Source organism: Pristis pectinata, chromosome 9 (genome assembly GCF_009764475.1).
Source record: "Pristis pectinata isolate sPriPec2 chromosome 9, sPriPec2.1.pri, whole genome shotgun sequence".
In the NCBI taxonomy this organism is placed as follows: Eukaryota; Metazoa; Chordata; class Chondrichthyes; order Rhinopristiformes; family Pristidae; genus Pristis; species Pristis pectinata.
Genome location: NC_067413.1, coordinates 98,857,963 through 98,873,140, shown reverse-complemented (window position 1 = coordinate 98,873,140; position 15,178 = coordinate 98,857,963). Strand labels below are relative to the sequence as shown.

The window sequence follows — 15,178 nt, the reverse complement described above, 5'->3', positions numbered from 1 at the left end:
ATTTCTCATTGGTGTTTACTGTGGAGAAGGTCATGGCAGCTAAGGAATTAAGGGAAATAAATAACGATGTATTGGAATATATCCATGTTACAATAGAGGTTTTGGTGGTCTTGAGGAGCATTCAGCTGGCTAAATCTCCAGGGCCTGATCGAGTGTATCCTAGAACATTTTGGGAAGCCAGGGAAGAAATCGCAGGGGCTCTGGCAGAGATATTTCTATCATCTTTAGTCACGGGTGAGGTACTGGAAGACTGGAGGGCGGGTAATGTTGTGCATTTATTTAGGAAGAGCTGCAAGGACAAGCCAAGGAACTACAGGCCAGTGAGCCTAATGTCAATGGTGGGAAAGTTACTGGAGAGGTTCTGAGGGACAGGATCTACTTGCATCTGGAAAGGTAAGGACTGATTAAGGAGAGTCAGCATGGGTCTGTGAATGAATTTAATTGAGTTTTTTGAAGAGGTGACCAAGAAGGTTGACGCGGGCAGGGTGGTAGACGTTGTCTACATGGAATTTAGCAAGGCTTTTGACAAAGTCCCGCATGGTAGGCTAGTCTGGAAGGTTAGATCACTTGGGATACAGGATGAGCTCACCAAATGGATATAAAATTAGCTTAGTAGAAAGAGTCAAATGGTGGTAGCAGAATGTTGTTACTCAGACTGGAGGCATGTGACCGGTGACATTCCACGTGGATCAGTGCTGGGTCCACTGTTGTTTGTTGTCTATTTTAGCAATTTTGCACAACAACTTTGTTAACATGGTTAGTGGCTGGAAAAGTCTGTGGTTCCTGTGTTGGCCTCATCAGTCACCTCAGGATCCACAGAACTGGAGCAAAGTAATCCCTGATTCTGAGGGACCGCCTCAGAAGAAGAAGTAGGTGACTTGATGAACCAACAATTCTTCTCCAGTCTGTATAATCTGACATTTCATAGAATACTTTTATTTTCCTGACAGTGGAATAAGAACATTGTTTTAATAAATGATTCACTTGACCCATAATTAAATGTACAATTGTTTCAGCATTCCCATCTTTAAAAAGATCTCACAGATTGGTAGGATGCACCCATTAATCAGGTCTTGAATGGCAGTTCAACTGTCTGAATTACAAAACATTACTACAGTTTATCAACATGCAAATTGAACCTTTCCAAGTTTGTCACCAAGCATTTATCTTTAAAAAAAGGAAATGATTACCAAGGAATGATATTTGGAACCTCTATTGTAGATAGAAATACAAAAGGCTGGATTAACATCTGCAAAACTATGAATTAATAGATCTTCCTTATTTTGAGTTTTTCCTGTGGAAATTTCTAAAATTAATTCAGAACTGTTCAAAAATCGCTGGGATTGAAAGACAAAATTGAAGTTCAATGGAGAGGAAAAATGTTATACGGTTACTTCTGTTGAAGTCCACTTTAATTAATTTTATAGTTGTGCCTTCCTTTCCATCTTTATCATACACCTCCCCCAGGTGGGCATGGGGGACTCCATTTGAAAATCGAGCATATACTGTTATGGAAGGAACAATGATGTCTGGACTCATGCAAGGAGAAAGTTAGAGCCTAGAATCGATGCTGTTTGCAAGAATCACTGCATAAAACCATTAGCAACTTCTGGAGGTCACATATATGTTGTTAAACAAAGGAAGCCTAACATCTGTGCTATGTAAATTACTGGAGGGGATTCTGAGGGATCAGATATATATGCATTTGGAAAGACAGGGGTTGATTAGGGATAGTCAGCATGGCTTTGTGCGTGGGAGATCGTGCCTCACGAATTTGATTGAGTATTTTGAAGAAGTAACCAAGAAGGTCGATGAGAGCAGGGTGGTAGACGTAGCCTATATGGCCTTCAGTAAGGCCTTTGATAAGGTTCCGTATGGTAGGCTGCTATGGAAAGTTAGATCGCATGGGATCCAGGGAGAGCTGGTAATTGGATACACAATTGGCCTGATGGCAGGAAGCAGACGGTGATGGTGGAAGGTTGTTTATTGGACTGAAGGCATGTGACTAGTGGTGTTCCCCAGGGCTCGGTGCTGGGCCCATTGCTGTCTGTCATCTATATCAATGATTTGGATGAGAATGTATGAGACGTGGTTAGTAAGTTTGCAAATGACACTAGAATAGGTGGTGTTGACAGTGAAGATGGTTACCAGGATTTACAGAGGGATCTTGATCAGCTGGGTCAGTGGGCCGAGGAATGGCAAATGGAGTTTAATTCAGGTAAGTGTGAGGTGTTGCATTTTGGGAAGACAAATGAGGGTAGGACTTTCACAGTGAACGGTAGGGCCGTGTGAGTGTTGTCGAACAGAGGGACCTAGGAGTACAAGTACACGGTTCCCTGAAAGTGGCGTCACAGGTAGACAGAGCGGTGAAGGAGCTTTTGACATGCTGGCCTTGATCAGTCAGGGCACTGAGTACAGAAGTTGGGATATAATGTTGCAATTGTACAAGATGTTGATGAGGCCTTGTTCGGAATATTCAGTTTAAGTCACCCTGCCTTAGGAAAGATGCCATTAAGCTGGAAAGAGTGCAGAAAAGATTTACAAGGATGTTGCCATGACTCAAGGGACCAAGTTATGGAGAGAGGTTGAGCAGGTTGGGACTTTATTCCTTGGAGTATAGGAGAATGAGGGGTGATCTTATAGAGGTGTATAACATCATGAGGGGCATAGATAGAGTGAATGTGCACAGCCTGTTTCCCAGGGTTGGGGAATCACGTACTGGAGGGCAGAGGTTTAAGGTGAGAGGGGAGAGATTTAAAATGAACCTGAGGAGCAACTTTTTCACCCAGGGAGTGGTCTGTAGATGGAACGAGCTGCCAGAGGAAGTGGTTGAGGCAAGTGTATTAACAACATGCAAAAGACACCTGGACAGGGACATGGATAGGAAAGATTTCGTGAGATATGGGCCAAATGCGGGCAAATGGGACTAGCTTAGATGGGAATCTTAGTCAGCGTGGACCAGATGGGCTGAAGGGCCTGTTTCTGTGCTGTATGAGTCTATGACCCTAAATCCAGATCATAGAATCATAGGGAGATGGCCCGAGGAAACGGGCCCAACAAGCAGGGTTTTCACTAACCCTACCCTAACCCATTTTATTATTCAACTTTTTCCACATTATTCCCACCAACCTGTTTCCTCCTGTGGGAGGAAACCTGAATACTCATGGAAATCCCACGCGGTCACAGGGAGAACGTGCAGCCTCCACACAGACAGCACTCGGTTGAACATGGGTCGCGGGAGCTGTGAGGCTGCACCACAGGGCCGCCCCCCTGGCATGCTCCCATTCTTGTCTGTGAATTGTGCTGTAGGATCCTGTGCAGTGACCCAAGGCAGGCGTTTTAGCATGAGTAGTCACTGACACAAAACTGTTACAGCCTGTAGAGCAGCCCTTCCTCATTACATAACAGACCATCACCAGTGACTATGACCAAAACCCTGGAGCAGGGCTTACACCCAGAACATAGAACATTACAGCACAGTACAGGCCCTTTGGCCCACAATGTTGTGCCGACATTTTATCCTGCTCTAAGATCTATCTAACCCTTCCCTCCCACATAGCCCTCCATTTCTCTATCATTCATGTGTCTATCTAAGAGTCTCTTAAATGTCCCTAATGTATCTGCCCCCACAACCTCTGCAGGCAGTGCGTTCCACGCACCCACCACTCTCTGTGTAAAAATTTTACCCCTGACATCCCCCTTATACCTTCCTCCAATCACCTTAAAATTATGCCCCCTCTCACCATGTCTCACAATCTGAATATGTTTCTTCAGGAAGTAACCAAGGATATTGATGAAGTATATGGCAGTATATGGTGTCTAAATAGACTTCAGTAAGGCTTTTGACCACATCCTGCATGGTAGGTTGGTCCAGAAGGTTAAGAAAGGGAACTGAGGTGTGTTGGTGAACTGGATCCAAAATGACCTGTGTGACAGGAGACAGAGGATAGTGGTGGATGGGGGTTTTCTGACTGGAAATCTGAAACAAATGGTGTACCTGCAGGGATCAGTGCTGGGACCTCTGTTGTTTATAATATTTATAAATGACTTGGATGGGAATGTTGGGAGTATAAGTAAGTTTGCAGGCCACACAAAAATCAGTCGAGTTGTCGATAACAGTGAAGGGTATTTAAACATACAATGGGGCATGGGCCAGCTGGAAAATTGGGCAGAGTGGTGGCAGATGAAGATTAACCCAGACAAGTGTGAGGTAATGCATTTTTGGGTGGTTAAATTCTTTTAGGTGATCTAGAGTAAATGGCAGGGACCTGGGGAGCGTTGATCTATGGAGAAACTTTTGGGTGCAAGTCCACAGCTCCCTGAAAGTGGTGACACAGGTGGATGGGGTAGTGAAGAAGGCATTTGGTATGCTTGCCTTCATAGGCCGAGGAATTGAGTAGAAGAGTTGGGTGGTACCAAACATTGGTCGGACTGCACTTATACAGTATTATGTACAGTTCTGGATGCAGTAGCAATAGACAGAGTGCAGAAGGAGATTCACCAGGATGTTGCCTGGAATGGATGGTTGTGGTTATAATGAGAGATTAGATAGGCTGGGATTACTCTCACTGGAACGTAGGAGGCTAAGGGGTGATCTTATCGAGGTTTACCAAATTATAAGGGGCAGAGATAAGACAGGTAATCAGAATCTTTTTCCTGGGGCAGGGAATCCAGAATAAAGGGGGCAAGTTTAGAGAGCACAGATCTCGTCTACATCAATCTACCTATTGCAGATTTATCTGTCAACAACAGTGTCAGTAGGAATGACGAGCACACAGCCCTTGTGGAAGTGAAATCCCATCTTCACAGTGAAAATACTCTCCATCATGTTAAGTGGGGCAGACTATGAATAAATTAATGAACAACTCAGGAATGGACATCCATCAGACACCATGGGCCATCAGCAGCAGCAGAACTGTACTCACCACAATCTTCAACCTCAGGAGCCATCATATCCCCTGCTCCACCATCACCACCAAAGCAGGGGATCAACCCTGGTTCATGAAGAGTGAGGCAGGACATGCCAGGAGCTGCACTGGGCATGGTCAGAATGAGGCATCAACCTGGTGAAGCTACAAGACTCGTGTGCCAAACAACATAGACAGCTTGCAATAGACAGAGCCAAGTGATCCCACAACCAACAGATCAGACCTAAGCTCTGCAGTCCTACCACATCCAGATGTGAATGGTAGTGGACAATTAAACCATCACAAGAGGAGGAGTCTCCATGGATATCTCCATCCTCAGCGACAGGGGAGCCCAGCACATCAGTGCAAAAGAGAAAGGTGAAGTATTTACAAGAATCTTCAGCCAGACATGCTGAGTGGATGGTCCATCTTGGCCTCCTCCAGTGGACCCCAGCATAATGTTGTGCCATTATTTAAGAAGGGAAGCAAAGACAAGCCAGGGAACTACAGGCCTGTGAGTCCAACATCAGTGGTGGGTAAGTTACTGGAGGGGATTCTGAGTGACAGGATCTATCAGCATTTAGATGGACAAGGTCTAATTGGGATGGACAAGGTCAGTGTGGCTTTGTGCATGGGAAATCATGTCTGACAAATCTCTTAAAGTTTTTCGAAGAGTTAACCAAGAGGGTAGATGAGGGTAAGGCAGTGGACGCTGTCTATATGGAGTTTAGCAAGGCCTTTCATAAGGTCCCTTATGGCAGACTAGCCTGGAAGGTCAGATCGCATGGGATCCAGGGGGAGATAGCTGATTGGATTCATAATTGGCTCAGTGGTAGGATGCAGAGGGTGATGGTTGAGGGTTGTTTCTCAGACTGGAGGTCCGTGTCTAGTGTTCTGCCACAGGGGGCTGGGATCTTTGTTGTTTGTTATTTATATAAACGACTTAGAAGTACATGTACAAAGATACTAAAATAGGTGGATTTAGGTGAATGATACTAAATTAGGTGGCATCATACACAGTGAAGAAGGTTATCAAAAATTACAAGGGGATCTTGATCAACTGGGTAAGTGAGTCAAGGATTGGCAAATGGCTTTCAGTTTGGATAAGTGCGAAGTGTTGCATTTTGGGAAGTCACATCAGGGTAGGACTTGTACAGTGAATGGTCAGGCCCTGGGGAGTGTTGTGGAACAGAGGGACCCAGGAGTACAAGTACATAGTTAGCTGAAAGAAGTGTCACAGGTAGACAATGTGGTGAAAAAGGCATTTGGCACCCTGGCCTTCATCAGTTAGGGTATTGAGTATAGGAGTCGGGACATTATATTGCAGTTGTACAAAACACTGGTTTACAGTTCTAGTCGAGTCGCCCTGTTATAGGAAAGACAGCATTAAATGGAAAGAGCTCAGACAAGGTTTACGAGGATGTTGCCAGGACTCGGGGGTCTGAGTTACAGGGAGAGGTTGGCCAGGCTGGAACTTTAGTCCTTTTAGCATAGGAGACTGAGGGGTGACCTTATGGAGGTGTATAATATCATGAGGGGTATAGATAGGGTGAATGCACAGTCATTTTCCCCAAGGAAGGGGAACTAAAAACTAGGAGGGCTTAGGTTTAAGGTGACAGGTGAAATATTTAAAAGGAGCCTGAGGGGCAACTTCTTCACACAGAGGGTGGTGGGTATATAGAACGAGCTGCCAGAGGAAGAGGTTGAGGCAGGTACAATAACAACGTTCAATATATATCTGGATAGGAGATGTTTAGAGGGATATGGACCAAATGCAGGCAAATAGGACTAGCTTGGTGGGCACCATGGTCGGCATAGACGAGTTGAGCTGAAGGGTCTGTTTCCATGCTGTATGACGCTATGGACTCTGTGCCTCTATGACAGATGCCAGTTTGCAGCCATTTTGATTCACTCCACATGATGCTAAGGAATTGCATTGGATACAGTGGGCCCTGAAAACATTCCGGCAAAAGTAGTGAAGACTTGTGCTCCAGAACATCCCACACCCTTGGCTGCTACAACACTGGCATCTACCTGACAATATGTAAAATTGCCCAGATATGTCCTGTCCACAAGAAGCAGGGCAAATCTAACCCGGCCGGCTACTGCCTCATCAGTTTTCTCTCAACCATCAGCAAAGCGATGGAAGGGATGATCAATACTAGGCAGCACTGACTGAGGAACAACCTGTTCACAGAAGCTCAGTTTGGGTTCCGCCAAAGTCACTCAGGGCCTGACCTCATTATAGCCTTGGCCCAAACATGGACAAAACAACTGAACTCCAGAGAGCAGCTGCTCATGACATCAAGGCAGTATTTGATGGAGTCTGGCATCAAGGAGCCCTGCCTAACCTAGAGTCAATGGGAGTCAGGGGGAAACCCTCCGCTGGTTGGCATCATACCCAGCACAGAGGAGGATAGTTGTTGTTGTTGGAGGTCTGTCATCTCAGCCGCAGGGTAAGGTCCCAAGCCCAATCATCTTCAGCTGCTTCATCAATGACCTGCCTCCAATCGTAAGATCAGAATTGAGGATGTTCGCTGACAATTGCACAGGTTTCAGCACCACCTGGAACTCCTCAGATAATGAGGAAGGCCACATCTAGTTCCAGCGAGACCTGGACAGTATCCAGGCCCTGGGCTGACAAGTGGCAAGTAACATTTGTGCCACATGTCAGGCAATTACAACATCCAACAAAAGCTCATCCCATTTTGCTGCAGGGATCGGTGCTGGGTCCACTGTTGTTTATCATTTATATTATGCTGATCTAACTTCAGATTCTGCTCTTACTCCATCTACAGGTTTGTAGATAATACCACTGTAGTAGGCCATATCTCAAGTCACGATGAGTCAGAGTACAGGAAGGAGATAGAGAGTTTAGTGACCTGGTGTCAGGACAACAACCTTTCCCTCAATGTCAGCAAAACAAAAGAGCTGGTCATTGACTTCAGGAAGGGGGGCGGTGCACATGTTCATGTTTACATCAATGGTGCTGAGGTCAAGAGGGTTGAGAGCTTCAAGTTCCGAGGAGTGAACATCACCAATAGCCTGTCCTGGTCCAACCACATAGATGCCACGGCCAAGAAAGCTCACCAGCCCCTCTACTTCCTCAGGAGGCTAAAGAAGTTTGGCATGTCCCCTTTGACCCTCACCATATTTTATTGATGCACCATAGAAAGCATCCTATCCGGATGCATCAGAGCTTGGTATGGCAACTGCTCTGCCCAGGACCGCAAAAATCTGCAGAGAGTTGTGGACACAGCCCAGTGCGTCACGTAAACCAGCCTCCCCTCCATGGACTCTGTCTACACTTCTCACTGCCTCAAAGGCCCTGTGCGATTTCAGCTTTCTAAACCTTACATATGCTTCCTTCTCCTTTTTGATTAAATTTGCAACATCTCTTGTCCTGAACCTGACCATCCTTGTCTTCCTTTCCCACAGGAACATTTTGGTCTTGAATTCTCCTTCATGTCAGATGTGGACTTACCCAACAACAGCTGCTCCCAATCTCCTCTCTGAAGCTCCTTATACTTAGCACTTCCCCAGTTTTGCACTTCCCCCCAAGAGTTGTGATCACTGTTCCCAACATGCTCTCCCACTGAAACACTGGTCACCTGTCCAGGCTCATTTCCCAGTATCAATTTTAACGTTGTTGCCAAACAGCTGCATGATACTTCAGCTTGTATGTACTGATCAAAACTCATTCCTTTTTCTGCAAGACGTTTAACAAATTAATTATGATCACAGAACACAGAACAGTACAGCACAGGAACAGGCCCTTCGGCTCACGATGTTGTGCCAAACTAATTAAGCCAATGACACCTGATCCCTTCTGCCTGCACAAGGTCCATATCCTTCTATCTCTGCACATTCATGTGCCTATCGAAGAGACTCTTAAATGCCTCTAATGTATCTGCTTCCTTCACCACCCCAGGAGGCACATTCCAGGCACCCACCACTCTGTGCAAAAAACTTCCCCCACCCATCTCCTTTGAACGTTCCCCTTCTCATCTTAAATGCACGCCCTCCAGTATTAGACATTTCTTCCCTGGGAAAAAGATGCTGGCTGTCTACTCTATCTATGCCTCTCCTAATTTTATAAATTTTATCATTACTTTTTACTTTCTGGTTTGCTATGTGTGTTTGATTGCTCAGCCTATTTCATAATTTCATTATTCCCAGACTTCGAAGATGTTCCATAGATAGAGTATAGAACAGGCCCTTTGGTACACGATGTCTGTGCGACCGTGATGCCAATTTAAACTACTCGTCCAATTGAAAGTACCCAGAACTTGTTAAATGGCTTGGCGATAGAAGACAGTGGGCGATGGTAGAGGGTTGCCTTTGTGATTGGATGCCTTTGACTAGTGGTCTTCCACAGGTATCGGTACTGGAACCCTTGTGGATGTTGGAGGCATTATCAGTAATTTCGCAGCTGACATGGAGATCACTGGAGTTGTTGATGGTTTGAAGGGTGGCCTGAGGCTATTGGCCTTTTTCAGCACCATATCTACCTGTGTTACTACTTTCAGGGAACTATGGATTTGAACTCCAAGGTCTCTCTTTTCATCAACATTCCTTAGCACTCTATCATTTACTGTATATGTGTTTCCCCTATCTGACTCCCCAAAATACATCATCTCGTTCTTGTTGGGATTAAAATCCATCTGCCAACGTTCTACCCAACTTTCCATCTGATCTATATCCTTCTGTAGCCTTAGAGAACCTTCCTCACTATCCAGTGATAACATCATTTGGTCACCATACAGATCAGTTCATTGTGCTTCACTTAGACTCTTGAACTGACTGCCTTCCTTTATTAAAAGAGACACCACTATTTATGTACCTTTTTATTTTCCAGTCACTGATCTTTCATTAATAAATTGATAACGTAAGCTCTCTAAAATTCAACCCTTTCTCACAGAGCCATGGAGTGGTATAGCACAGCAACAGCCCACCGTTTCCAATCTGACCATTAAGTACCTATCTATTCAAAATCTATTTACAAGTCCTTTGCCTGTAGCCTTCTATGCTTTGGTGACTCAAGTGCTCGTATAGATACTTCTGAAGGGATACAAGGTTAGCTGCTTCCATCGCCCGTTCAGTGTGTTCTAGATCCAATCAACCTCCGAGTGAAAATGTTCCTCCTCAGATCCCCTCTAAACCTCCAAGCGCAGATTAATCCTGACCCTCAGAATTTACTCCAATAATTTATGTTGGACTCATAGGCTTTGTAACTACAAGCTCATCCCTACTGCCCTCCTTCAACAAGGGTGTCACATTTGCTGTGCCCAGTCAGCTGGTACCTCATCTATGGCCACAAAGATTTAAAAATCTCTGTCGGGCCTCCCTTGCCTCTCATAACAGCCGAGGATCCTTCTCACTTTCTCACTAGCTGCTGGAGATTTATCCACCTATAAGCCCACCAAGGCATATAATATCTCGTCTTTTTTAATGATCACATATCCTAGAATTTCACCATCTCCCTCCCTGAATTTTCCGCGACAATATCATTCTTCTCAGTGAACACCAATGAGAAATATTCATCGAAGACCTAACTACCTCCTCTGGCTCCATGTACAGATTGCCATTTTGGTTCCTAATGGGTCCTATTCTTTCCATGGTTACACTCTTCCTCTTAGTATACTTATAAATGCTTTGGGATTTTCCTTAATCTTGTCCACCAGTGATAATTTCATGCCCCCTTTTTGCTCTGCTAATTCCTACTTTAAGTACCCCCTACACTGTCTATGCACCTGAATGAACTCATCTGTTTTCAGTTCTCTACATCAGCCAAAACTGCTTCAAAGTTTTCCTCCTAGAATATAGAACAGTATGGCACAGGAACAGGCCCTTCAACCCACAATGTTGTACCGAACTAATTAAAAGCTAATGACACCCAGTTCCTTCTGCCTGCACATAGTCCATATCCGTCCACTCTCTGTATATTCATGTGCCCATCTAAGAGCTTCTAAAACATCTCTATCCTATCTACCTCCACCACCACCCCTGGCAGCACATTCCAGGCACCCACCACTCTCTGTGTAAAACCTGCCCCATACATTGCATTTGAACTTTCTCCCCTTGCCTTAAATGCGTGCCCTCTAGTAATTTCCATCCTGGGGAAAAGATACCAGCTGTCTACTCTAACTATGCCTCTCATAATCTTATAAATTTCTATCAGGTCTCCCTTCAGCCTCCACTGCTCCAGAGAAAACAACCCTAATTTGCCCAACCTCTCCTTATAGCACATGCCCTCTAATCCAGGCAGCATCCTGGTGAACCTCTTCTGCACCCTCTCCAAAACCTCCACATCCTTCCTGTAATGCGGTGATCAGAATTGAATGCAATACTCCAGATGCAGCCTAACCAGAGTTTTATAGAACTGCAACATAACTTCCTGACTCCCGAATCCAATGCCTCGACTAATAAAGGCAAGCATGCCGTGTGCCTTCTTTACCACCTGATCGACTTGTGCAATCCTCTCTGGGCCTCTCTTCGGCAGGTATTCTGTGATTCCCTCTCTCTGTTCCCCTCATGGTTTCAGCCCCTCTCACCCCTCCCCTCTCCTCTTTATACAGGCTATCTTTGGTCTCAACCTGAAGCATCAACAATTCCTTCCCCCCCCCCACAGATGCTGCTTGACCCACTGAGTTTTTTGCTCTATGTCTGCCCTATTTTTCTTTTTTCCTCCTTATCCAGTACTCAGTTTTCCTTCACGTCCAGGCTTTCTTGGACTGGCTATCCATACCTTCAGTCATTATGTGAACAAATTGTCCTGAATCCTCACTGTTTCATTTTTGAATGACTCCCACTTGTCTGATGTAAACTTACAAGTAACTGCTCCTAATCTATCTTTGCCGGGTCCTGCCTTATGATATTGAAAATGGCCTTCTCCCAATTCAGGACCTTAATTTCCAGATTATCCCTGTTCCTTTCCATAAAAACCTTGAGATTTACAGAGTTATGGTTACTATCTCCACAATGCTCTCTCAAGGTCACTTGAATCATTTTCTCTTGCTACATTCTCTAAGATTAGATTCAGTACTATCCTTTTACCAGAATGACTATCTACGTACTGGCTCTAAAGCTCTCCTAAATGCCCTTTTAAAATTCCACCCCTTTCATACCAAAGCAGTCTCAGTTATTATTGGGGAAGTTGGAATCCTATCATTGTCACCCAAAACTGCAATGGACAAAACATTTACTTGTACTGCTGGATGTTTTGTAGGTACCCATTTGTGATATAACATTACCAAAGAAATTCTGAGCACCAACAACTTGTGAATTCGTATTCTGAGCTACAATGGTTTCTCATCTGACACAAAGTCATGGAGTCATACAGCACGGAAACAGGCCCTTCGGCCCAACTGGTCCATGCCGACCAAGATGTCCATCCAAGCTAGTCCCATTTGCTAGTGTTTGGCCCATACCCTTTTAAACCTTTCCTATCCAGGTACCTGTCCAAGTGTCTTTTAAAAGTTGTTACTGTACCTGCCTCAACCACTTCTCTGGCAGCTGATTCCACATACATACCACCCTTTGTGTAATAAAGTTGCCCCTCAAGTTCCTCTTAAATCTTTCCCCTCTCACCTTAAACCTATGCCCTCTAGTTCTTGCTACCCTAACTCTGGGAAAAAAGACTGAGTGCATTCACCCTATCTATGCCCCTCAGGATTTTATACACCTCTATAAGTGAAAGATGTTCCATCACAAAATGCAATTTCTATCTGGAACTCTGGACATGCCCTACTTTTTGTTCCATTTGAGAATATTGGCCAAGAAATTCACTCGTGCCCACAGAGTGCACTGATCTATCATTGCACAGTGCACCAATGGGTTGTAGACAATCTGGTTGGCACTGGAGTGGGTGCAGACGTTAAATGGCAATCAGCAGTTGGATGGTGAGTTATGGGCCTAGGGGATGGGGTGTGAAATGGGGCCTTGGGGGAGTGATGAGGGAGGTTGACCAGGTGCCACAAGTTTTGAATGGTGGGACTGGGGAGCTGCTGGTGAGCAGGTAAGTAAATAAATAAATAAAAGGGAGCCTAATGCTGGGCTGGGACTTATTCTAAAAGTATCTCTGCAGATCAAGCAGCTGTAAAGAAAGCAATAAAAAAACTGAGATTGCCAACAACAGGCCAACTTTGGAACCACAAAGACTAAAGTCTTCCAGCAACTCTCCACCTGAATTGTTCTGCAGGGAATAGCATCATTACTTTTGGTGGTTGTCTTATTAACAGGCAATCCTAAGTGCATTACAACACATCGAGCAATACAGCACGGCTACAGGCCCTTCGGCCCAACCAGTCCATGCCGGCATTTCTGCATTCAGCCCATATCCCTCCAAGGCCCACCCTTCCATGTACCTGTCCAAGTGCTTCTTCAATGATACTGTTGTACCTGCCTCACCCACTTCCTCTGGCAGCTCGTTCCATATACTCACCACCCTCTGCGTGAAAAAGTTGCCCCTCAGATCCCCCTTAAATCTTTCCCGTCTCACCCTAAATCTATGCCCCCTAGCTTTGGACTCGCCTACCCTGGGGAAAAGACCGTTACAGTCCACCTTATCTATATCTCTCATAATTTTAAACATTTCTAATAAGTTTGCCCCTCATTCTCCTACGTTGCAAGGAGTAAAGACCTAGTCTGGCCAACCTCTCCCTATAACTCAGGCCCTCTAGTCCTGGCAACATCCTCGTAAATCTTCTCTGTGTTCTTTCTAGTTTAACCACAGTTTTCCTATAACAGAGTGACTAAAACTGTGCACAGTGCTCCAAGTGTGGCCTCACCAATGACTTATACAACTGCGTAAATATTACCTTTCAATCAACATGTTGACACTTTCAGCCCGAAATTTGAGCTTTAGGATTACTCCATTACTACAACTCTGTATGAAGTTGCCGATGGATCCTTTAGCTCCATATGAAAATCCTACAGAAAGGCACAATTCATTAAAAAAAATCCCTATCAGTGTCTTGTCGTTCTCTTTCTGTGGCATGGGAGAAAGAATCCGCTTTCTTCAACACTTCCAGTCGAGACGCTTCCGTTTGGTCTGGTGGTTGCTGGGAAAATATTCCCTGATTTTGTTTGTTCTGTAACGAGATTGAGGGGAACTGGTCCACCTTTCTCCGTGACTAGATTACATACATAGCGGTTAGCGTAACGCTATTACAACGCCAGCGACCCAGGTTCAATTTTGGCCACTGTCTGTAAGGAGTTTGTATGTTCTCCCCGTGTCTGCGTGGGTTTCTTCCGGGTGCTCCGGTTTCCTCCCACATTCCAAAGACGTACGGGTTAGGAAGTTGTGGGCATGTATGTTGGCGCCAGAAGCATGGCGACACTTGTGGGCTGCCCCCCAGAACACTCTACGCAAAAGAAGCATTTCACTGTGTGTTTCAATGTACATGTGACTAATAAAGAAATCTTATCTTATCTTACATTCTCCAAAAGTCTTCTCACAGCACAGCGCAGTTACACCTTTCATTTCCTTCCCATGGTAGCCAGGGGTGAACCAAACTAAATTCACCTCAGAAGTGTAGGTCAATGTTGTCAGTACTTTAGCACAACCCAAAACTCAGAAAAAGGGCTTGAAGTTCAAGTGTTAAGTTTGACCAACGTAGAGAGAAAAACATGACTTTTGGATGGGAATAAAATTTAATAAAATCCAACATGGAGCTCAATTAACAGTAGACACAAAAATTAAAAAAAAACAAATTAGTTACAGCAGCTCTGATGCTCTACCTGATTCTCTGTTATGGCTTCTGTTGATAGCAGAGGCAGATTTGACTCTTCACAAACAGCCAGACTTCTCACTAGTTTACCTTTGGCTCCTGACTATGAAACACAGAAAAAGTGAACACGTTATTTCTCATACATATTTGGAAACATCAGCATAATGCAACTATATTACAAAATGCATAAAGGGAACAGAGATTTGGTGCGAGATAAATTGTAAATTTAAGAAATTCTTTTTTACATAAATTTAGATATCTTGAATAAAATAGATCACATTCTGAGAAAATCATGATAAGCTAACAGTGTGGCATGTTGCTAAAGCAAGATTACTAATTTTACTTCTCATTTTGTGGAAGGAATTAATATAGAACATTTAATTTATCAAAAAAAAGACAAAGTGATATCTTTTAAAATACAAGACACCTGAGAATCAGATAAAATCAACTATTGTTCACATTCTGGGAACCTCCCGAGAACAGAGAAGATTGACAGTTCATCACACACATTTATTACTTAACCACCAATGCCAAAACATC

At 44.4% G+C, this 15,178-nt stretch overlaps 1 protein-coding gene across 1 annotated transcript in view; it reads right to left on the bottom strand.

The window, feature by feature from the left end:
* arpp21 (cAMP-regulated phosphoprotein, 21) overlaps positions 1-15,178 on the bottom strand; it is a 205,275-nt gene that overhangs the window by 121,474 nt on the left and 68,623 nt on the right. Inside the window, 1 exon segment of the mRNA XM_052023736.1 lies at positions 14,649-14,741. Within this exon segment, the coding sequence (XP_051879696.1) occupies positions 14,649-14,741 (93 nt within the window).